The sequence below is a fragment of the Hippocampus bargibanti genome, linkage group LG03 (assembly GCF_051943395.1).
Source record: "Hippocampus bargibanti isolate YZ-2025 linkage group LG03, ASM5194339v1, whole genome shotgun sequence".
NCBI lineage: Eukaryota > Metazoa > Chordata > Actinopteri > Syngnathiformes > Syngnathidae > Hippocampus > Hippocampus bargibanti.
This window is the reverse complement of record NC_142736.1, coordinates 3,003,803-3,015,000: the sequence shown is the minus strand read 5'-3', so window position 1 is coordinate 3,015,000 and position 11,198 is coordinate 3,003,803. Positions and strand designations below refer to the sequence as shown.

At 36.0% G+C, this 11,198-nt stretch overlaps 1 protein-coding gene across 4 annotated transcripts in view; it reads left to right on the top strand.

Annotated features, from left to right (window-relative positions):
- Window positions 1–11,198, top strand: part of kif13ba (kinesin family member 13Ba) — a 54,772-nt gene that overhangs the window by 9,464 nt on the left and 34,110 nt on the right. For all 4 annotated transcript variants that reach the window (XM_088991518.1, XM_088991517.1, XM_088991516.1 and 1 more), the window contains exon 2: window positions 1,141–1,234. In XM_088991518.1, the coding sequence (XP_088847644.1) occupies window positions 1,141–1,234 (94 nt within the window). The remainder of the gene's footprint in view (window positions 1–1,140; window positions 1,235–11,198) is intronic.

The following is an 11,198-nucleotide window of genomic DNA, read 5'->3' as shown; positions in this document are numbered from 1 at the left end:
TATTCCGAAATTTTACATCATGTCTCTCTCCAAAAAAAGTGCAATGAAAAGTAAACAAAATGGCACCATTCCTTCTACAGAGCTGGTGATTGACCTGTGCTGGTTTTCGTTGTGAAACAGACAATTCAGGGTTATGTCAACTGTGTGTCCTGCTGTATTGATTAACTTAAAAGCTTACATTTGAGGTAAAAGTTCATGTAACGCAGGGGTGTCAAAGTCATTTTTTGCCGCGGGCCACATTGTAGGTATGGTTTCCTCCCGAGGGCTATTATGAAATTGGGGAAGCCATTAGAATGTTTAATCCGATCCACATATTACATATAGAGCACACAACAAATGAATGAATAACTACTTTTCAAATCTGAAGTCAAGAATAATGACTGTTATTGTGGTTTATATCTAAAAATATGACATTTTGGTTAAGAATTTAGCAAGCATCATGGAATTTCATACGTTTCATTTGCTTTCGCGGGCCGAAAAAATTGATGTGGCGGGCCGGATTTGGCCCACGGGCCTTGACTTTGACACCTGTGATTTAACTGATCCTGCGCTTCCATTTCCCAGGAGGATGTTCCACACTTAACTGTGTTTGTGTCAAAGCGACACACATCCACACTAAACAATTTGTGCAATAGAAAAATAAAAATCTCCATCTGCCGATCAAAGTCAGCCAATGTCCGATTTTTGGTGACGTGTAAATAGATTTAAAGGACAACCGACGCCCCGGACAAGTTGTGTCCATAATTTGTAAAATCACTTCAAATGACTTCTACTGAGCGTATTTTACAAAGATTCCACCACATATACAGTAAAGTCTCGTTATATCGATATTCAAGGGAGTCCGAAAAAATATCGATATAACCGGGACTATCGATATATCCAACCCTGTTTGCATGTAATTTTCTCCGTGCGTGCATAGAAATAGTATCGATATAACCGGGACTATCGATATATCCGATATCGATATAACGAGACTTTACTGTAGCTATATTTTACATTTTAAGACTCGCGCTGAATATTCACAAAGTCACTACTACGTGGTGTTAATTAATTTTAAACCCTGTTTGACTTTAAAGTTTAGCACTGACGTCTGAATACAAAGGAATTCAATCTAAGCACTGTGTCCTGTCCTGTCCACAGAAAAGGAATTAAACACCAAATGTGTGGTAGAGATGGTGAAGAACCAGACTGTCCTCCATCCCGCGATGGCCAACCTGGGCAAGGGCGACTCCAGGTATGTCCACTTTGTTGAAAACCAGATAAGTGGGTCATATTTTGTGGGTCCTGCAATTTGAGTGACAATGACAAAAACCCTGGCACTGCAGTGGACACATTTTTTACACGTCTGGCAGTGAATGAGTTAAAAAAAAAAAAATAGAGATATACTTTGCTCAGCCTGTCTTTCTCCCGCTGCCTTGGCTTCCTCCCTTTTTTCTCCAGTCTTCCGTTTCTGAGGTAACAACAAACGGGTTGGGGGTGGGGGGGGGGGGTATTTAGGTTAACTGCGGGTCGACTCCAGTGCCTGTGAAGCCATTTTCCTCCACCGTTGGCAAGTCCACGAGCTCATTCACCGGAACATCTGTCGACCATAAACTTTCCCCCATGGTGACTTTTATATGCCAGCGCGAACAAGAGCGCGACTGTAGTTTCTTCGGCCGCCTGTGGGGCTGACAAAAGGCCGAGGAAGCGGCGTGAGGTGCTTGGCCTCGCTTCACAGATGCTTCTTTCCACACCCCCTCGTGCCGCTACAAAATTTGCATAAAGGAAGGAAAAAGCTTTACCTGACCTTTTTATTATTGGCAAGAAGTGGGCAGTGTTGCAGGTGCAGCTTCCCCACTGAGAAATTGTGTTAGATAGATCGTGCTAACTACCGTTAGCCTAGCATGATCGAACTACCTGATCGTTGTGTCCCAGTTTGAACAATTCCAATATACAGTGATCCCTCGCTGCTTCGCGGTTCACTTCACGGTGCATCGCGGATTTTCTTTCAGGGGAAAAAATAATATTTTTGGCATGCAAATGTGCAAACAAAGAAAGTACAAGAAACAACACTGCAAACAAAGCAGAATAAAATCAAACACACTGGCTTTGAACAGCTCATAGAGCACTCTGCTTCTAGAAATCGGGCCCTGTCGGTTTATAAAAATCTTGCTAAAAAAAGACAGTGCCAACAACTACTGATAACAATACATCTGTGTAAGCTCTCAGTCGTACAGCAATGGTCCATCGATGAAAAGGTTTCTTCAGCCGTCATCTGTACTTCTTTGAAGGTGTCGGACGTTTCACTTCTTATCCAAGGAGCTTCGTCAGCATACTGAAGTCTTACTGGTAGTTTCGGCCCTGTATATACCCCTACTGTATTATTGGATTTGGATTGGATTGCATTTGCCTTTATTAGTCTCGCAGTGGAGAAATTTACATTTCACAGCAGCAAAGTTTATTATTATTATTTTTTTATTATTATTAATAAAAATAATTAATTTAATTAATTATTAGGACATTCTACAATTAAAAGAACAACAGACACCAGGACAATAAAACCATAAATAAAGTTATAAATAATGAATACAATAGACTGCTTAGGCACATTGGCTCTATTGGCTTAGTTATGCTGATGAGGTGATAGCAGGGCAAATTGGGCAATCAAGCCAGTCGTCAGTCAGGACAATAGAAGCAATCAGTGGAGTCGCAGGGATTAGTCCTCTGCTCCCCCCCAACCTGAGAGAAGGGACCAATCACAGCAGAGTCCGGCACCGCCACGTCTGGACAGTAGGGATATATATATAGGGCCAAAACTACCAGTAAGACTTTAGTTTGCTGACGAGGCTTGTTGGATAAGAAAGGAAACGTCCGACACCTTCAACGAAGTACAGATGATGGCTGAAGAAACTCTTTCATCGATACTGATAGCAATGTTCTTCTCTCGGAGAAAGAGTCCTTCAGTAGAAAAAGACGCTGCAGATCAGCGGAGTCAGGACGAATAGGCGCAGCAGCAAAATATTGTTTTACAACACCGTTATTTCAACTATTAAAATAAGGTTTTATTTTTTGTTTCATTCTGCAGTATGTACAGTTTTGCATTGTGTAAAAAAAAAACAAAAAACGCTGACTACATTGTACTTTGCGGATTTAACCTATCGCGGGCTATTTTTGGAATGTATCTCCCGCGATAAACGAGGGTATTATCAACTAGGTCCTTCTAAAGGACAACCGACGTCTCTGGACAAGTTGTGTCCATAATTTGTAAAATCATTTCAAATGACTTTTACTGAGCGTATGTTACGAATATTACGCCGCATATAGCTATATTCTACATTTTAAGACTCACGCTGAATATTCCGGAAGTCTTGTTTTTGAGTTGGTGAGGAGTCCTCCCCCTACGTCACTGAAGGAACGCCCCTGACCGAAAAAAGGACATACCTTGCATCACCTCAATGCATTTTGCGGTACTTTGTTTGGTCTGAAAACTTCGTGTTGATGGCGAAATTAGAAGGAAAACATAAATAACGAGATGGTGAATCGTTGTGTGTTGCGCCAAGACTTCTACAGTGTATTTGATGTTCACTTAGAAAACGTCCCAGGAGACAATTTCCACAGAGCTTTGTCACCCTCTTCTGCCTTTTTTGGGTACTGTGAGTACTAAAGAGTTTGTCACATTTCTCTCCAGAGGCATCAAAATGACCGGAAGAAATTATTTAATCGATTGCAAACATGTATGCTTTCCTCTTCAGAACTATTTGAATCATATTCATAACTGGATGAGTAACAAGAAAGCATCTTCTCCCAATCTGAAGCCATTGTTTTGATTCTAGAGCAAGGCGAAAACGTCCTGACGTGATGTCACGAACAAGGGGGCGGGACCTTCTGAAACTGGCCACTTCCGGGTTCAATTTGAAGTAGTTTTTGGACACTTTAAGTCATTTTTATTGGTGTTTTACATATGACTAAAAATGTCAGCTTGCGTGTTTTGGGTGTTTTAGATGCTATAAAACGTTTTTCTGATGTCAGTTAGGAAACAAAAAAGTGGTGTCGGTTGTCCTTTAACAAACAGGTTTGCTGGTCGTTGTTGACAGACCAACTCAGGTCCGTGAATGCATTAGCACATTAACACAGATTTGTTTTGTTTTTGGATTTAAAGCCTCTCATCGTGTCAGTATAAATGGACTAAATGGGTCACGTAAGGCCGGTTTGTGTAATCCCGCTCACAGACGTGAGTGCATAACCGAGAAGTGCAGTTTTGCCATTACATTGATTGGATTCTTCTTTGCCCTCCCTGGCGGGATCAGTGACGGATAACTCTTCTTGTAGCTGATAGCGGATTAAACCATTGTCTTGCAGTCCGTTTTGTCACATGACATGGTATCAGAAGTGGGATCGGGCTATTTTAGGAGGAGGAATATTTTTGATAGGTATGCAACCACAACTCATTCACTGCTAGGCGATGTGCAAAAATGTGTCCACTCCAGTGCCAGGGTTTTTGTCATTTTCACTCAAAATGCAGGACCCACAGAATATTGATTTTAAGACTACATCCACATTCAATACAGTCAGTGTAAGACGTTTGTTTAGAAAATTCTGACCTACATCGCTTTAGTCAATTTCTTGAACTATATTTGTTATTTAGTTTTTTTTTTTTGTTTACTTTCTTTCCTTTTCTCTTCCTTTGATAACTTTGCTGCTGTATTACATCCGGGTAGAGTGAACGCTGGCGTGTATGGCTGCCGTTGCTCACCCGCACAAAAAAAAAAATCCTGACTGTAAAGTGTCCTTGAGTGTTTTGAAAGGTGCTTGGAAATTAAATGTATTATTATTATTATTATTATTATTATTATTATTATTATTATTATTATTATTTCGTCTGTGTAAGCTCTCAGTCATACAGGAGTGGTCCATGGATGAAACGTTTTCTTCAGCCGTCATCTGTACTTCTTTGAAGGTTTATTATTATTATTATTATTATTATTATTATTATGAAGAAACCTTAGACTCTCTTCTTGCGTCAAAAAAAAGAGTTAATTCCTAAATTATATTAGTCTGGAGTTATCTGAGTTTGAAATGGGGCCAGCTGTACAAAATAGAATACAATAATAATACATTTAATTTGCAAGCGCCTTTCAAGGCACCCAAGGACACTTTACAATTAAAATAACAATAAACACGAGAACAATAAAATCACACATGAAGTTATAAATAATTAATACAATACATACAAATTGATTTATATAGTGCTCTAACGACAGGTGAAGCTGGAACAATGCGCTAACATGAAAAAAAAAGAGGACAGTCTGCCCCCTCGTGGAAGGGAAAAACATTCAGAATCAGAATCAGAAAACCTTTATTTGTCCCACAGAGGCCATGGCCAGTGCTTTATCTGCACCCAAGCATGAAAACAAACAAACAAACAAACAAATTTGGGAATGGCTCTCCACGTCACACTTTTCAATTCTCCAATAAATGTGAGAATGGCAATGAATGAGTTAACAAACTCAATTATTCAATATAAAAAAATACAGTATTTATTTTTGTAAATACTGTATTCAGTGACCAAAGATAATAGCATTGTTTTTTTAAATCTCTCTGTATATATAGATTTTTGTATTGCTGGAAAAAAAAAGTACAATGGCACATATCTTGGTTTTTTGAGGGAGGTGTACATTGGCACACAACCTTTTTTTTACACCAATGAATGTGATATCACATCGACATTTGGCCATCAATGTTATGAGGAACCAACACATGCACAGCCTTTGGGCAATCACTGAATGCGTGTATGTTAGCACAAATCATCCGACTCGGCTCGTGACAGTCATCAATCACAATCGGTGGCCGTGAAGTGACTCATATGATGAGAGTTGTGAGACCTTATTTTGCATCTTCTGCACCATGGAGGACAAAAGGTGCTCAAGTCCATGGGCCAGTGTGATAACAACCTCCTTTCAAGGTTGCTCGACCTCCGAAAGCGTACATTTTGCATATGCGGCACACCCAATGGTACAGTCCAAAAAAGTATGCTTTTTCTTCCCCATAACACTCAACTGTTGTGACATACAGTGATACCTTGGTTTACGAACCCCTTGGCTTACGAACTTTTCGGTTTACGAACGTTAAATTTATGAAAATGTTACCTTAGCATACAAACTATTTTTCGGGATACACACGGAGCTGCCACAATGAGTGATGTGTCATTCGTAAACGAGCCCGTTCTCCTAACAAGAAAATGGCATCCGGCTTGTTTTGGTCCTCTATTCCCCGCCCCCAGTCGTCGGTTAACGCCACGTGATTGGTCAAGAACGCAGCAGTGATGGGGCCGGGGGGTTGCAGACAGAGAGAGTGAACCAACATGGCTGCCAACATTTTTTTTGTCCTCTATTCCCCGCCCCCAGTCTTCGGTCCAAGCCACGTGATTGGTCAAGAACACAGCAGTGAGGGGAGATGGTTTAAACATTAAAGAGACAGGCAGACGACAGAGAGAGTGACAAAATGGATAGAAAACAGTGAAATTTGGGCTCGTTTCAACTTTGATAATTCAAAGGCAGAGTGTAGGCTGAAAGGTTAAAATATCCCATCAATCAGGCTCCACAAACAACTGGCACAAGCCATCGGTACACTTAATGCAAAAAGCTATCAACCCAGCTAAACAGAACACAATTGATGAGGAACAAGGTAAAATTATCGCAGAGAAAGCACCTCCAAGGGATCATTCGTCAAGATGGTGAAAGAAGAAGGCTACGTTCCTCATCAAATGTTTAATGCTGAGGAAACCAGCCACTCTATTCCATCAAGCCATCAACGACCATCACAAAGGTAAATAAAACCACTTTATTATACGGTACAGTTTATTTCTTTCATTATAATACCATAGCACATTTATTATACATAAAATAAGGTACATTTTGGATAGTTTTAAGGCTTATTTTTTAAAATTAGAAAGTAGAAAATTATGTTTTATGGGGACCTCGGAACGCATTATTCTCATTTTAATGGTTTCCAATGAGAAATTATTTTTTGTGATACACACTTTTCCAATCAAGTTCGTAAGCCAAGGTAACACTGTATTACATAGTAGTCAAACAGCAACAACATGGTTAAAGGTGTGAATGTCAGGTGTTCTACTTCACATCCCTGTGGTGCCCCACCTCTGCTAAGAGTCGCCCTACTTCCAAATAAAAAAAAAGGTGTCGCCTTGACAGAAAAAAAAAATGTCGATCGTTCTATGCATGCAGCCACCGCCATTATTGCGCACGGTGTCGCTTCTGCGCCAACTCTGCTTCGATTCAACATTCCTGCCTCCACTCCTCGTTTCTCCCCACGCAGCCACGGATGGTACATTCCCAGCGGTGCGGGTGGCGGTGGGGGGTGAAAGAACAATGCAAGAACAGTGGCAAAAAGGGGGGTTGGAGGGGTGGTGGAAGCAGCCATGCATTAAGATATTTTCGAAATGACTGTGATGGGAGTGGAGGAGCGAGACTGGCGGCGGCTCTCTGGGCCATCTAATTCTCGCTACTCATTTGGCATAGGGCGTTGGGAGCGGGTGTGGCCTTACCGCATTAATTGACGAGCCTTCTCGCCCGTCGTCTTCGAAGCAGCCGCGACAGCTGTCATCACAGCAAATGTCAAAAACCTACTCAGGTCTTGGAAGGACCTCACAAGAGTGTTAAATAAAATACAGTGATACCTTGGCTTACGAACTTAATTGGTTCCCAGACAGAGTGTGAAGAGGCGAAAAGTGTGTATCCCAAAGAATAATTTCTCAGAGGAAACCATTAAAATTAAAATAATCCGTTCCCAGGTCCCCATAAAACATAATTTTCTACTTTCTAATTTTCTAAGCCTTAAAACGACACAAAATGTACCTTATTGTATGCATAATAAATGTGCTATGGTATTATAATTAAAGAAATAAACTGTATTGTATAATATAGTTGTTTTATTTACCTTTGTGATTGTCATTGATGGCTTGATGGAATGGAGTGGCCGGTTTCATAAGCGTTAAACACTTGATGAGGAACACAACCTTCTTTCACCATCTTGAGGAATGATCCCTTGTAGGTGCTTTCTCTGTGATAATTTGACCTTGTTCCTAATCAATTGTTCAGTTTAGTTAGCTTTTTGCATCAAGTTTACAGATGGCTTGCGTGGGTTGTTTGTGGAGCCTGATTGATGGGATATTTTAACCTTGCAGTCTACACTCTGCCTTTGAACTGTCAAAGTTGAAACTCTCTCACTGTCGTCTGCCTGGCTCTTTCATGTTTAAACCACCCCCCCTCACTGCTGCGTTCTTGACCAATCACGTGGTTATAACCGAAGACTGGGGGCGGGGAATAGAGGACAAAAACAGTCGGCTGCCATTTTGCTCGTTCGCGGATGACACATCACTCATTGAGGCAGCTCCGTTTACGAAAACAGTTTGTATGCCAAGGTAAAGTTCGGATGCCAAGGTAAAATTTTCATAAATTCGTAAGCTAAAGGGTTCGTAAACCGAGGTATCACTGTAAAACATCAACAACATACAATTTTATGAAAGGTTTGATACAATTTCTGTCTCTATCACCGATATTGTTTTGAAAATAATTGAAAAAAAGAGTTTATTCAAGCTTTGTCAAGTCAATTCACCAACAAAGCCGCGTTTGTGGTTATTGAGGAATTTCCATCTGCAGTTTTTGGATCCGTTTTTTTTCATCCTCTGCTAATGTGGCTCATGCTGTGTGTGGTTTCTTCCCAAATCACATGAAGAACTCACTGCGCCAAGGAAAATTGACAGCAACCCGCCACTTTTGACACACTCAAAATGACCATGAAACTTGAATGTCAAGCTGTGCTCACATTTAATACTAGTCCATCTGATGCCGTGATCTCGAAAGATTGTACATGATTTAATTGTCATACGGTGGCATATCACAGAATAAATACAAAGATGAGTAAAGAAATAGATGAGGAAATAAATAATATTTTTTTCCTTTCGGCTTTTCCCTTCAAAGGGTCGCCACAGCAAATCAGTGTCCTCCATCCTTAGACGTTTGATCCGCATGTAAATAATAAATAAATAAATAAATACAGACAAATAGATACATAAATACATCAATAAATAAACAAATGGATGACTAAATAAATAGATGAATAAAAAAATAAATAGATCAATGGATAAATAAATACATGTAAATTGATAAATAAATAGATAATAAATAATGAATAAATAGATGAGTACATAAATAGATACATAAACACAGAGATGGATAGAATAAATAAATAAATAAATAAATAGACAATTAAAAAAATAAATACATAAATATACATAATAAATAATATAATAAATAAAGATAGATGAACAAACACATGGATGGATGAAAAATAGACAGTTACAAAATAAAGAATAATTTATTAAAAATAAAAAGATGAATAAATATATCGATGAGTAAATAAATAAATAGATAAATAAATAAATAAATACAGACAAATAGATAAATGGATACATAAATAAATCAATAAATAAATACAGATAAATAGATACATAAATACATCAATAAATAAACAAATGGATGACTAAATAAATAGATGAATAAAAAAAAATAAACAGATCAATGGATAAATAAATACATGTACATTGATAGATAAATAAATAGATAATAAATAATGCATAAATAGATGAGTACATAAATAGATACATAAACACACAGATGGATAGAATAGATAAATAAATAGACAGTTAAAAAATAAATACATAAATATACATAATAAATAATTTAATAAATAAATATAGATAAACAAACACATGGATGGATGAAAAATAGACAATTACAAAATAAAGAATAATTTATTAAAATTAAAAAGATGAATAAACATATAGATGAGTAAATAAATAAATAAATACAGACAAATAGATAAATAGATACATAAATACATCAATAAATAAATACAGATAAATAGATACATAAATACATCAATAAATAAACAAATGGATGACTAAATAAATAGATGAATAAAAAAATAAACAGATCAATGGATAAATAAATACATGTACATTGATAGATAAATAAATAGATAATAAATAATGCATAAATAGATGAGTACACAAATAGATCAATAAACACAGAGATGGATAGAATAGATAAATAAATAGACAGTTAAAAAATAAATACATAAATATACATAATAAATAATTTAATAAATAAATATAGATAAACAAACACATGGATGGATGAAAAATAGACAATTACAAAATAAAGAATAATTTATTAAAATTAAAAAGATGAATAAACATAGATGTGTAAATAAATAAATAGATAAATAAATAAATACAGACAAATAGATAAATAGATACATAAATACATCAATAAATAAATACAGATAAATAGATACATAAATACATCAATAAATAAACAAATGGATGACTAAATAAATAGATGAATAAAAAAATAAACAGATCAACGGATAAATAAATACATGTACATTGATAGATAAATAAATAGATAATAAATAATGCATAAATAGATGAGTACATAAATAGATACATAAACACAGAGATGGATAGAATAGATAAATAAATAGACAGTTAAAAAATAAATACATAATAAATAATTTAATAAATAAATATAGATAAACAAACACATTGATGGATGAAAAATAGACAATTACAAAATAAAGAATAATTTATTAAAATTAAAAAGATGAATAAACATAGATGTGTAAATAAATAAATAGATAAATAAATAAATACAGACAAATAGATAAATAGATACATAAATACATCAATAAATAAATACAGATAAATAGATACATAAATACATCAATAAATAAACAAATGGATGACTAAATAAATAGATGAATAAAAAAATAAACAGATCAATGGATAAATAAATACATGTACATTGATAGATAAATAAATAGATAATAAATAATGCATAAATAGATGAGTACACAAATAGATCAATAAACACAGAGATGGATAGAATAGATAAATAAATAGACAGTTAAAAAATAAATACATAAATATACATAATAAATAATTTAATAAATAAATATAGATAAACAAACACATGGATGGATGAAAAATAGACAATTACAAAATAAAGAATAATTTATTAAAATTAAAAAGATGAATAAACATAGATGTGTAAATAAATAAATAGATAAATAAATAAATACAGACAAATAGATAAATAGATACATAAATACATCAATAAATAAATACAGATAAATAG